The sequence below is a fragment of the Acipenser ruthenus genome, chromosome 7 (assembly GCF_902713425.1).
Source record: "Acipenser ruthenus chromosome 7, fAciRut3.2 maternal haplotype, whole genome shotgun sequence".
Taxonomy (NCBI): Eukaryota; Metazoa; Chordata; class Actinopteri; order Acipenseriformes; family Acipenseridae; genus Acipenser; species Acipenser ruthenus.
Genome location: NC_081195.1, coordinates 25,763,942 through 25,777,310, shown reverse-complemented (window position 1 = coordinate 25,777,310; position 13,369 = coordinate 25,763,942). Strand labels below are relative to the sequence as shown.

The following is a 13,369-nucleotide window of genomic DNA, read 5'->3' as shown; positions in this document are numbered from 1 at the left end:
ATACAAGCGCACAGCAGGTCAGATATATGGAATTATATTTCTAGCTACAATTATTTAAACCCAGTAGGCTCTCTAATCGGCTCTGTTAGCAAAGGCATTGCCAGCATCAGACTCCGGGGTTAGATAAGTGGGTGTCTGTCTGTACAGGTGTGTCAATGGATGCATGTTAATGACGTATTTATTATTATTATTATTATTATTATTATTATTATTATTATTATTATTATTATTATTATTATAAAACCATTGTCTGGCAGGAAACAGTCTACGGAGGTAGCCTACAGTAAATTATTTATTTCTTAGCCTCGTTTGTAGACTTAGAATTACAATTGCTGAAGCCATACCGTATAGGAGACTTGTAATAAGTGAACTCGTTTCGGTTCATAATCTTAAAATAAATGTGCATTCAAAATTGTTTATCAAATAATGCAGAGGTAGTGGTAACGTGTTCTGTTCGTATGTTCTTGGGAGATAATAAAACACGAAATGACAAAATGTTATTTAATTAGCGTATCAAGATGCAGTGGCGACGCGTTGGGGCGTTGGGTGGGGACGTTGGGGTGGGTGGGGCTCCCGTAACTACTACACACATAGATGGGGTAGACGACATCTACTATGTAATGAGTACCCTATGTATTTACGTACAATGCACTCGCCTCTCAACATAGCTTAGTGCCAGCTGACCTCTCCAGCGGCCAGCCTACTAATAAGATGATCATTTTTCACGGATTGTGCAGCCAGCTTCATCAAGGGACGGTAACCAAGTGCACCCAGGTCTTGGAGATGGAGTGGTAAATGTACAACCTATTATTAATTGAATAACTAAAGAAATAAATTCGGATTATTTGTTTAGATTACAGCGTGTCAGTCAGCTCAACAAAGCCTGATAGGCTAGCGAATGTCAGTGCAGTGCGATACCATAAAAATGAGAGGCTGGATTTGCTTTCAATCAATCCAAGTTTTTTGTTGGATCAGCTGTTCGTACATTTTTTAACGGCGCTGTAGTTATACAACGTAGTTTAATGCAACTGTGTGCACGACTCCCTCCTCCCCCAAACCTCCAGAAGATTAGGTACCACCGGCAGTCCTGCGTCAGTCAAACGGTAATTAAATTAGTCAGGATTTGTGAAATTAAATTAAATGGTTTGCTTTGCTTTGAACGCCAAATGTGAAATGAACAACCATAAGTACGAATTAAATTATATATCTAGTTATTTTTATTTATTATGTGAAATCGAAATCTGATGCGCATGATAAAAGTTCAAGTCCTTTGCTTTGTATTTCCTTTTTTGTTTTTAATCGGAAGTGTTCTAAATCTTTTTTTTTTTTTTGCACAACAGTGTATTCGGTTATTGGATCTTCTGTTAAAAAAAATGTCCTTTATTTTTCGAAAATAAAACGTCAATGCACTAATAAGAAATCAGGTTGCCAATTTCACCACTGTAACTACTCATCTTAAAAAAGTTACTCTCTCCCGAAAAAAAAATCCTGGATACGCCACTGTTGTCAGGGTTTATTATTTAAAAATGCGCAGTTTATTTCAAACTTTCAAAACTTAATAACATAACCAAAGAGTGTATAAGACCCTTCACTGTTATATTTGTTCTCGCGTGAGACTAAAACGGAGTGAATTTGAGCCCTGTTAAAATGGCAAAAAGACAGCTACGTTTGGAGTTTTTCTACAACAAAAAAAAGCTAAACCACCAACGCCAGAGACATCAACGGAAACCGAACTAGACTCTTCTGTAGTTCAGAATGTTATTAACAGCACAAGAGTGTGACGATCCTTCAATTTCAAACGCTCAGGTTAGTGCAGGTGCAGCTGTCTGTCGATAAGAGACCCTTGCCTGTAAAGTGTTGTTTGCAGCTCTCTGGATTGTGACAATCTGGCTTAGAACTGTTTGTGATTAAAGATCTGGTAATGTTAGAAAGCTAGCTTAATGTTTACATAAAAATGGTTAAAATCGGGCATCAGGTTTGAGCACGGTTTTTTGGGGGGGGGGTGGGGGGTAGGGGGGGCTGTGCCCCACCAGTTTTTCAAGCCACGAGTCGCCAATGTATATAAGAGTCTCCAGAATGCTGAGCAGCAACAGAGACCATGAACCGAAGCGTCAGGTACTTCAATATGTGGAAAGATTATCTCAACCTGGAGAGTGTGGTGCAGGACCTGCAGCAGAACCGCGGAGATACCCTGGCTGTGGGTAGCGACGTGGCCCCTGGTTCCCCCACGTCCACCTCCACCGCCCAGAGTGGCTGCAGTGAGAGGGAGAACAGGACGGACAGCCCCAGCCCAGCCGGCAGCCCCTCTGAGAGCTGCTGTTACTTCTGCAAGCAGAATGGCGAGACTGTGCAGGTGTACTCTTCTCACTGCCTCAGGACGGACGATGGAAAGGTCTGCTGCCCTGTATTGAGGAACTACGTCTGCCCGCTCTGCAAGGCCACTGGAGACCGTGCCCACACACGCCGCTACTGCCCTCGACACCAGGGACTTGAAACATGAATTAAAGGGCTCTTTTTGCGTTCTTTAAAAATGTTAACAATATTGTAATGACTATTATTGACATTTGAAACTCGTATATCAGATTCCATAGACACACTCTTGAAAGCAGCAGAAAAAAACGTATGCAAAGGGTTTCCTCCAATTATCAAAAAGCATATACGATAGCGCAAGCATACAGTACAAGGCGCGTATCATCATCCTTCACACAAGAACAGACAAAGACGCTTAATACAGTTTCGCGCTTCAACACTATTGCAAAGTAAGGCTTTATCGTAAACGAATCTTTAGTAAAATAAGAAATTAGGATTTGTTTTAATCGTGCGTTTCTCTGCAGAGTAGCCTTTATTAAACCTATTTCTAAGGTTAAACGTTTAAAAAAAATGTGTATATAAAATATAAAATAACCCTCAGTGATATATGAGACAGAGATACACCGCACTCTGCTTGCTTGTTTCCGTGTGATGTATGCGGGATATTTCTAAGCTTTAAATGACCCACCCTCATTGCTTTCATAACCGAACACGTGCGAACAATCACTTGTTATGGAACCAACACGCCCCGCCTTCCGCTAAATGATTGGCTCTCACAAAACACAAAATACTCTCCTTAGGCTCTCGTATAGGTTTGCTTGCTGTGTCAATTAACCTACCTGCCCTGTCGCTATGGTTGCAATTGAACGCCCCGCCGTACAGCGATTGGATACTGCTTCAAGCTGTCATTGCTTGATCTTGCATTCCAACCCACCCTCGCGTATCTTGGAAACCCGGCGGTTGGCTGCACCGCCTGTCAATTAAGGATGTCTGTGTTTCCTGTGTACGACGAAGTGTGGAGGAAACGGCAGAAGTGGCAGTCTGTAGTATAAAGTTGTTTTAATTTTCTGCAGCTGTTGTTTTAATAATAGGTAATGTATTGGTGTTCATTGACAGCGATATTACTATTAATATGTTAATATGATGTTTTGCGTACCGGTATCTGTCAACTGTACTACGGTAACTACCAGTAATATGAGTATTTTGTGTGGTCAGTTTTTATCCTGTGTCGTATCTCTTGATTATATACGAGGTACGTACATCAGCGTACGTATTTGGACATTTTTGAATACTAGTAAAGAAAATTAAAGATTGAATTCGTTCGTTTTTCAATTATAGAAAATAAACCAAAATATCTAATTTTACTGAGCTTTATTGTAATTGGTCGTTTGTGCCAGATTTAAACTGGTCACTGATACCGTTACATACCTTGTTATTTGTTTGTTGTTTCTCAATGTTCCTAGTTGTGTGTTGGTCGTGTGTATTCCAGCACTTGGGTAATAGGTTTGTCTCAATTGGCGTTAAGAGCTAATGGCGGCTACCGACAGTGTGACCTTGACCAAATTTCTGCATGAATTCCCTCCTGCAGTTTGGTAAACCACTGTAACATGTCATCTAAATACCTGCTACATTTACAGGAACGTAGAAAATACATTCTGGCCTGAGTGATCATACGACAAGTGAGATTCTTCATACAGTCTAGCCAGCAGAGTGTTGCATAACCAAGCTGTCTCCAGTGTTACAATGTGTTGATATGAGCCCTGGTGTGCTGGGGTATTAACGGCTGAGTGCCCCTCTCTGCTGTAGGGTACCATGTGGATAGAGGTGGTGCAGGTGCTGCGTGGAGCGGGTCGTGTTGGGAGAGCCTTCACACACACACAGGGGGAGCAGCTGAGACTGAGGGCCTGCAACTCCACCCTGGGGGCTGTGCTGAAGCAGACTCAGGAATGCACAGAACACTGTCTCAGCTCTGTGATGTCACACAGACAGGTATAGAGTTATTTAGATTTGCATATAAACACAGTACTAACTTCTTACAGCAGAAACGGTTCTAGAATGCTATAGTCATGTTTGCCCCCATAATGCTAGTTCACTAGCACTCGCATTCTCCTTACAAGGTGGAACACAGATAGCATGGCCTCATAACTGTGTACCCAAGTGTTATAAATCCTATTGTGATCAAACTTGGTAAGGACGTTCCCTAGCATGTCTTTAAAGTCTTAAAAGGAGTTAACCCTAACCAATACTTTAAATGCAGCACAGAAACCAGGACCAGAGGACACAGTTGGAAATTAAGTGGAGATAAAGTTAGGACAGAGGGAAGGAGACGCTTCTTCACACAGAGTGGTGAGGGTATGGAATGGGTTGCCTAATCATACTATGGATGACAGCTCACTTTAAGTCAAAGTTATGTCTTAATCAGCTGCTAGGAATCGATGGACTGAATGGCCTGACCTTGTTAGTTTCCTTATATTCTTATGTTTTCTCTTTTCTTTTTCTACAATACAATCCCAGGCTGGGGGAGTGGATTTTACAGAAGGCTCCCATTTGGAGGAGGATTTGACTAAATGGACTTCTGAAATGCATCCAGATTTTTACACACCAGACAGCAATGCAGAACTGAAGGAGGGCGAGGCTGTCTCACAGCAGCCTCCTGCAGGCTCCCCCGGCAGGGGCCCGGGGCTCACTAACAGCAAACCCGGGATAGGGGGCCCTACAGGGCCCGGAATGGGACAGACTAGATCCTTCCACCAGGAGTCCACAGCGAGAGGACTGACGGCTGAGGACATCAAGAAAGCCAGGGAGGCCAAGCAGGAACAGGAGCAGCGCAGCCAGCACAAACCCCTACGACAGAAGGTAGGAACCTGGAGCAACTGCATCAGTCCTGGCGCTCGAATGGGCAGCATCCATTCCAGTCAAATGCCTGCGTTTTCATAGAGACGCCTTCGGTGTAGAGATTCAGATTTGTAATTGTCCTTGTGACACTGAACTGGTACCAGTTATCATGACCAAGTGTACAGCTTCGGAAGCCAGGGGACTCGGATCTGGACTTGGTGGTCAGAGAAAGGGGCTTGTTACCAGGAGGTTCCAGGTTCAATCCCAGCTCAGCCACCGACTCACTGTGTGTGACCCTGAGCAAGTCACTTAACCTCTTTGCGCGCCGTCCTTCGGATGAGACGTAAAACCAAGGTCCTATTGCAAGTGACTCTGCAGCAGCAATTGTGATGCATAGTTCACCCCCTAGTCTCTGTAAGTCGCTTTGAATAAAAGCATCTGCTAAATGACTAATTAATAATAATAATAATAATAATAATAATAATAATAATAATCTGCTTCTGCCATGAAGCCCAAGCTTTGATTAAAAAAGGAGTTGTAATTTCTATTTCAGTCACTCGCACATTACATTTTCAATAAACGTGAAGCTGTTTAATAGAATTTTAACCTTGATTTTCCTGATTGGGTCCTCGCAGCTGAGTGACCGGGCTCGTGAACGGAAAGTTCCTGCAACACGGCTAAGCAGACTGGCCAATTTTGGAGGTAAGGCCAACATCTGTATTTCTTTTAAGGATATCTGAGGGATTTATTACATTCAGTTCTATAGGTTATTGACTAGGACTTGTTAATGTTTGTAATTATGCTATTTTATTAAAATAAATACCTATGCAGACTCTTAGTTAACCATATCCTTAATAGGTGGTGTTTGAATATATTAGCTGAATTCTATCATCTTCGATTCAATACTTTTGTGTACCATACCCCACTGCTTCAGGGTGAAATTGGGAACCTCACAATATGTCTGTAAAACCTTCTATTGTGTGAGTGCAGAATTGCTTTGCAAAGATATACATGTAAATTAGCACATGGTTTTTCCATAAACTATATCATATCATATGTCTGTCTGTGTCTATGCCTCAGGAAAAGGCATTTTGTGTAGCTTTTTCCAGACTCCGCCATGCATCTTTGATTAGTTCAGTAAAGTCTGGTTCTTTGATAGTTCACAAAACCCATCTTCCTGGCTGTTTCACAGGTTTGGCAGTAAGTTTGGGGATTGGGGCGATTGCTGAAGTAGCCAAGAAATCTGTGTCAGCGGAACAGAAGCCTGGAGGTAACTACAGCGCTCTCCATGGACTGAACACCTCAATGTCATCTCAGTGAAAATGAGAGTTTGAAACCAATTCAAAACACATGTTCTTATTCTCTGAACTGTGATTGTGTTTCTTGTTTCAGAGACCAGAGCCCTGCTTGACTCTGTCTTCCTTTCTGAAGCCAACGCAGAGAGAATAGTGGATACCTTGTGTAAAGTGCGAGGTGCTGCTTTGAAAATCGGACAGATGCTTAGCATTCAAGGTGGGAGTTAACACTACTCGGTCACAGACCTCTCCTTCCCATAGGAGCAGGCAGCAGTCGGGTCTAACTATAAAGTAACTGTAGAAAACAGAATCATTCTGAAATCTTTTTCCACTTCCTTTAGCTACATGGGCCTCAAATGTGCAGTTTTGAAAGAAACACATGTATGTTGTATTTTCATTTTAAAACACGATAGCTTTATGTCTTATTCTCGGGGTGTACTTTTCAACTTGCCTATCCCAGTTAATTTTTTGATACAGTTTATCACCAATTTTCTTACCAGTTTGAAATGCCCAAAAAGTCGCCTAAATGCTGTAACCTATCGAGGATGACCTCTGTTTCCGCCAGTTGCTTCTTATATTGCTGAGACACTGGGGGTCGGACAAGTTAATGAGAATATCTGGGGGAAAAACAAAGGCACCGGTAGGTCAGATTGAATTTGACGCAGGACTATAGTGATGTACCGTAGTACTAATTCTAACAGTCAGCACTGCGGCGTGTTTAAGAGGTATGGGTTATATACTGATTACATCATCCGATGTACTTGCTATAAGAAGAAACAACACGTAGTTTTGTATTTTATTTAGATAACGCCTTCATTAACCCCCAGCTGCAGAAGATATTTGAGAGGGTGAGGCAGAGTGCAGATTTCATGCCTGCATGGCAAATGACTGTAAGTAGCATTGAAATGAAATTGAATGAATACATTTAAAAAAAAAAAATATCCCTTTTTGATTCTGATGGGCCGAACACCAACACTGAGGCACTGAGTGATTTATATTGTTTCCAATACAAACATCTCCAATTAATGTTTCTTAAATCTATGTTGCATGTACTTTATATTTAAAAACACAATTATGACAAGTACTAATGTAGACATGCTGAATAAATAAATACAGAAATATCAAAATGAAGATAGAATGGTTTTGGTGGTACATCAACCAGAAAACACTGAGATCTCAACCAATTCATTTTGGGAGTTTTAAAACAATGGCCTCTAGTTTTTGCTGCTGCTCGGATTATGTACAGTATGTATTGCATTTGCATACAGTGATGCTCTGTACATGATGTAAATGACAAAGAACTTCCACTACCACAAAGGAACATTTAGTGAAAAGTGAAGCTGTTGGGACTCAGGGACCAGTTTGTATTTGGAGTCAGCTGTTTCCCCCTGGCTGTGTGTGTGTGTGTGTAGAAAGTGCTGTCTGAGGAGCTGGGCCCTGCCTGGAGAGAGAAGCTGGCCTCGTTTGATGAGCGTCCCTTCGCAGCTGCCTCCATCGGTCAGGTCCACCTGGGGGTGCTGCACAACGGCAGGGAGATCGCCATGAAAATCCAGGTGAGGGGAGTACCGCTCTCTTGCTTTGGTCTGCAATATTAGTCCCCAGTGCTTTCATTGCTAGACAGAGTTTTCTAGTTGGAGCTCACATTCCATAAAAACAAGGTGAACCTTCATCTCGCTGAACAATCCTGTAGTGTATAATAAAGTGCAGCCTCATAAATTCTGAAGTACACATGCTTCCGTTTGTGTATGCTGTTTGCCAGTAGTTTGTGCTTTTTGTTTTTTGTTTTATGAAGTTGCAGTGGTATCAATTGTTCCATCTTCTTCTTTCCTCTCTCTCCAGTACCCAGGAATAGCCGAGAGTATAAGAAGCGATGTCAGCAACCTGCTTTCTGTGCTGAAATTAAGTGTGGTGCTCCCTGACGGTAAGACTGGCTTGCTTAATGAAAACCATTCATTGAAAGATGTAATTTGAGCAAACTGGCTAAAGGTGAAGCATGCTCGACCTTTGCTGTAAACATGTGATAAAACGGTGCCAGCCCCATCAGGAAATGAAAACTAAGCTGTATTTGTTGCTTCCATTCATGCAATGGTTTTTATACTTGACAGTGGGGTTGTTTTGGGGGTTCTGGGCTGAAAGGGATACTTTGTCATGTACATTTTTGTAATGTTTAATTTCTTACCTGCTTAATATCCTAAGGATATTTATAATTAGATTTGTTTTATGTACATTGTATCCATATGTATCTGTACACATATGTTTCTATTTAATACAAATGTTATTAGTTTTATATTTGTATAAAGATGTTATACAGTATTCTTTAAAGAAAGGCGAGCCAACTCAGCGACACAAAAATATGGAGTAGAAATATTAAGCAAATTGCAGCGTCTCTCCGTGCTCAACCTCGCTAAAGTCCAGCTGTATTTCCTCAGGCTTGTTTGCAGACAGCAGCATTGATACCCTGCAGCGGGAGCTTGAGTGGGAGTGTGATTATAAACGAGAAGCGGCCAGCGCCAAGAGATTCAGGTAACAAAGCAGGACCCATTTCTCAGATACCTCATCCCACGGGTAGAGGCATCTCTTCTGAAGGGGGTCCAGTTACTGTTTGAATTTTTCTACTGTAATGCCCTGCAGTGATGTCATACTTGTGTTGCACACAGTTTCAAGAAAAGTCATATTTAATGGGCCTGTGCAGTCTTCAACTATAAGGTTTTTAGTAAATTGTGCTCTTTGCTTTGCATAACCCTGCATCAGCAGACTAAATTATTTAAAAGTTAGTCAAGTAAACTGAGGTTCTGTCACTGTCGTTGTTGCAACTGTAGCTGTATTTGAATTCAGAGCTGATCAGTGACTGTTTGCAGGTATGAATTGCGAAGCTGTCTCTTGTGTGTTGTGCGGCAGGGCGTTGTTGAAGGGAGACCCGTTTTTCTGCGTGCCGGAGGTAGTTGATGAACTGACAACAAAGCGGATCATTGCCATGGAGCTGGTATCGGGGGTGCCCCTGGACAGGTGTGTGGACCTGGACCAGGAGACACGCAATGAGGTGCACGACAAACCGGGTCACTTTGGAGCTTCCCCTTTGCTGTAATAATTATGCCTGCCTGTAAAATGTATACCCCCGAAACTACTAGAATTATTTCAAATAAATTATTCATGTTTTTAGATTTGTTATAAAATGGACAGTAAAATAAGACATTTAATTTGTCAATTTGTTAGATACTGTACCAGAAAACAGAATTTATGTATTATATTTATTGTATCATACTTTGTAGTTGTTTAATTTTAGCTGTGACATGTTATTAGGATGTTATTTATTAGATTTGTTTTCACATGACTATTGAAAACAAAATTGAATGATCCCATCACATTACTGTTACCTTTCAATGTAGCATGCTAGGACGTTGTTAGCCCGGTCATAAGGTAACACATTGAGCTGTTGTGCTGAGATTGTTTTTTATGTGTTCTGTTTCAGATCTGTTTCAACATTCTCAAGCTGTGTCTTCGAGAGCTCTTTGAGTTCCGCTTCATGCAGACGGACCCCAACTGGGCCAACTTCTTCTATGATGCAGAGAAACACCAGGTATGCTGTCCTGGGTGTACTGTCCTGGGTGTGTTGTCTGGGTGTGCTGTCCTGGGTGTGTTGTCTGGGTGTGCTGTCTGGCTGATATATGGCTGAGAAGACTTAAGAAGACCCACTTACAACTTGCTGCATGTGAACGATGCAGTTGCTTATAAAACGCCTTCCTAAAGCAATGATGAATACTCCTTTCTAACTGTGCATTACTTCTGTGTTGATACAGTGCTCACAGAATGTCTGCTGAAGTGGTCTGGAACTAGCTGTGAGGCATGTGCCTATAAATAGGTTCTAAATAATCCACATGAATATTGTTGCTAAGAGACATTGTTCATATTCTAGGTGACCCTTCTCGACTTCGGAGCCAGTCGGGAGTACAGGAAGGAATTCACAGATGATTATATTGAAGTAGGTCTGCACTGTAATTGCACATGTGTTAGGATCTCTAGAGTCAGACAGTTTTATGGTCTTGGCACACACTTTGAGATCAGCAAGGTATATATTAAAGGTAGTAAGAAATATTTGTGTATATTAGGCACCTTCTATTTTTGTAGAGTTACTATGTGTACACACTCCAGTAAGAACTGGGACAAACGTGGTTTTTTATTTTATATTATTCTTTCAAAATTCAGGTAAATATCGAAACTATGATAAGATAATGGAGGACTATGGGGTTTGTTCAGTGGTTCGTCCTTTAAATCGCTACATAGGTGATCTCTGGTAATCTTAACTTGAAGACAACTGAATGATCTCTGTATTTAGATCAATTGAATAGACCCCTATATTTTCAGAACAGCTTGTCTGAATTTGACTTGCTTTAAACTTTTTACCTACTTTTCCATTTTAATGGCCCCTAATGGGGTCACTTAGAGGGATGGGTTTGACTGGAGGAGCTCACCTGTGTTGTGTCTCTAGGTGGTAAAAGCAGCCGCTGCTGGAGACAGGGAGAGGGTACTGCAGAAATCCAAAGACTTGAAATTTCTCACAGGCATGGAGACGAAGGTCAGTCAATTGAATTATTTCAGTTTACATTTCAAATAAATCTACATTGTAACCCTTGCAAGACCTTTGTAACCTTATTTAATTTGATATTTAATACATGTTCAATTACAGTGGGATCCCCATGATCCGACCGCAATGACGGTAAATCCTCGTGCAGAATTTGCAGCACAATTGAAGCTGGTACGACATGCGATTTATTTAACCAGCCGTTACGTGTTTTGCATACTAGAGGGTGAAAGAGCCATTTTGGTTTCTTCTGCCATCTGGTGGCAGGAATAGTGAAGTGCTGCTGATTTCAAAGTTTTCAGAAAATTCGCAGATTCTGTTGTGACACCGTCGTCACAGGCAGCATGCTGTAATCTGCAGTGCAGGGGTAGCGACATGCGGATTGCACTGTATTACGTTTATTCAAAGCACATAAAGATCTTTCTCAGAAAACAACCCTTTTGCAAGTGTAAGCTAGTCTCAAGCCTTTGTTACTGTGCACCCCGTTCTACTTAGCACAGTGCAGTCATTTCCAGATATCGGTGAATGCTAATGAGCTTGGGCAGCTGCCAGATTTTTCTTTGTGGTACTTGGGAGAAAATCTAATGGATAGTGAAGAATGAATGATCTAAAAAATGTTTTATATCTGTTAAAGAAAAAATACGGAGGGATAATCTGGCAGCCTAAAAAATAACGAAGACTCATATATATCTGCTGGAAACTGTCAGAAAATGAAAAACTAGGGTTAGGGTTAGACGAATTGTTGAGATGGCCGTTTTAACAATTATAATGCATTATCACAGTTAATAAAAATGTTTTAGAAGTCGTTGCAATTGTATCAGCCCTGACGTCCGGTGTTCATATCTCTCAGTAATCCTGACAGAAGAGAGCGCTTGAATCACCAGCATGCTGCTCCTCTCCCCAGGTGTTTGAAGAAGCCCATGTGGACGCAGTGCTGATCCTAGGGGAAGCCTTTGCATGCCCGGAGCCCTTTAACTTCGGGATCCAGAACACCACTCAGCGGATCCAGAACCTGGTTCCTGTGATGCTGAAGCACAGACTGACACCACCCCCAGAGGAGAGCTACTCCCTGCACCGCAAGATGGCTGGATCCTTCCTAATCTGCTCCAAGCTTGGAGCTGTCATCCCCTGCAAAGAACTGTTCGAGTCTGTTTATAACGGCTACTGCAGCCGCCGGGACGCTCACGACTGAGGGCAGAGAGCCTGTGCCTCTGAACAGAACGGGCAAGAAGGACAAATGTGTGGGTGTGTCATGGAAATCAGCCAACTAAATATACCAGCTGAAAGAGTAGCAAGGTCCCAAAAAATATAGTGATGTACGTCCTCACGTGTTGCTACAACTGTTTAAATAACAAACCCGTCATTTTTATTTTCATTATTAACCTTTTTTTTATTTTTATTGTTAACAACTTTTTACATTTACAGCTTTAAAGACTGTTTCAAAGCTCCTTTCAGAATGTGCGCTCTGTCCTCTAAATCGGTGGTTCTCAGTTTTTGGACTTTGCCTCCCCCCCTCCCCCTCCTGTCTGTGGGACGCCACCATAACACAGTATCGTGCAGTAATTGTAGGACAGTATTGCCACGTGTGAAAACTTTAACAAGAAAGCCAAAGCAAAAATGCTTAATTTGCTTCGAAATCATTTCAAACTGGTTAATAGACTAGCAAGCCCTGGCAAAATCAGCTCAGTTTTATACGGTGCAGAACGTTTTGTTCCGTTTGTGGACTTTGCAATACCTGCACGATGGGTGTCTTCAGTAATCTACAACGTATTGTCAATAACAATCAATTGTTTTGTTACAGACTTTCAAACAAGTCTGGCACAAACAATTTTGGCTGTCACTTAACGACAGGTACTGTTGTAGCAACACGTGGGGACATGTAACGCTATATTTTTCGGAACCTCGTTACTTGCTCTTTTAAGGGCATCTGGATATTGTGGTTATTCCCTGAAATCAAGCTTCTGATTCGTCTGACCTGTTTTCTCTCTGAATGCATTCTGGAATTTTGCTACTAAATTCCGAAATTCAGTTTATTGTGACAAAAGGTTGAAATTTTTTAAACTTAAATGTCTCTGGGCATTCTTTCTAAACCTCTTTTTGTTGGTTAGCCATTGTATAATCGCAGTACGTCATTCCAGGGTGTGTGTCGTTGAGAGCTGGTTAGTTGAACACACTCGGTTTTGCATTGTGTCTCACAAAGCAGCCGAGGCTGCTTGATATCCTGCAGCTACGCCCAGCCTGTCCTGCTGTATTGCTTCATTTTACCAGCTAGAATTTCAAATCTATCACCAATAAACACATCACAGAGCCCAGAACTACAATATTAAAGAAGAATTCTAACAATGCATCG

The 13,369-nt window shown here is 41.6% G+C and overlaps 1 protein-coding gene across 5 annotated transcripts; it reads left to right on the top strand.

Annotated features, from left to right (window-relative positions):
• Positions 1 to 682: 682 nt before the first annotated feature.
• Positions 683 to 13,362, top strand: coq8b (coenzyme Q8B). Of its 5 annotated transcripts, none has more exons than XM_034025097.3 (15): positions 683 to 791; positions 4,117 to 4,299; positions 4,825 to 5,166; positions 5,781 to 5,847; positions 6,338 to 6,415; positions 6,538 to 6,657; positions 7,245 to 7,330; positions 7,853 to 7,993; positions 8,280 to 8,361; positions 8,870 to 8,963; positions 9,339 to 9,480; positions 9,910 to 10,017; positions 10,354 to 10,419; positions 10,927 to 11,013; positions 11,924 to 13,362. In XM_034025097.3, exons 2-15 carry the CDS (start codon positions 4,123 to 4,125, stop codon positions 12,209 to 12,211), a joined length of 1,878 nt encoding a protein of 625 aa, XP_033880988.3. In that variant the 5' UTR covers positions 683 to 791; positions 4,117 to 4,122; the 3' UTR covers positions 12,212 to 13,362. The 5 variants fall into 5 exon arrangements, with proteins under 5 accessions (XP_033880988.3, XP_058882686.1, XP_058882684.1 ...); XM_059026703.1 differs by lacking the exons at positions 683 to 791; positions 11,924 to 13,362 and adding exons at positions 1,007 to 1,103; positions 11,870 to 11,890; XM_059026701.1 differs by lacking the exon at positions 683 to 791 and adding an exon at positions 1,008 to 1,103.
• The last annotated feature ends 7 nt before the right edge of the window (positions 13,363 to 13,369 follow it).

Bases quoted from the DNA above. Each gene is read 5' to 3' on its own strand.
- coq8b (XM_059026701.1), top strand. From the start codon at position 1,023: ATGCAACTGTGTGCACGACTCCCTCCTCCCCCAAACCTCCAGAAGATT. The intron at 1,104-4,116 runs GTAATTAAATTA...TCTCTGCTGTAG, and splicing joins AGTCCTGCGTCAGTCAAACG to GGTACCATGTGGATAGAGGT. The intron at 9,481-9,909 runs GTGCACGACAAA...GTTCTGTTTCAG, and splicing joins ACCAGGAGACACGCAATGAG to ATCTGTTTCAACATTCTCAA.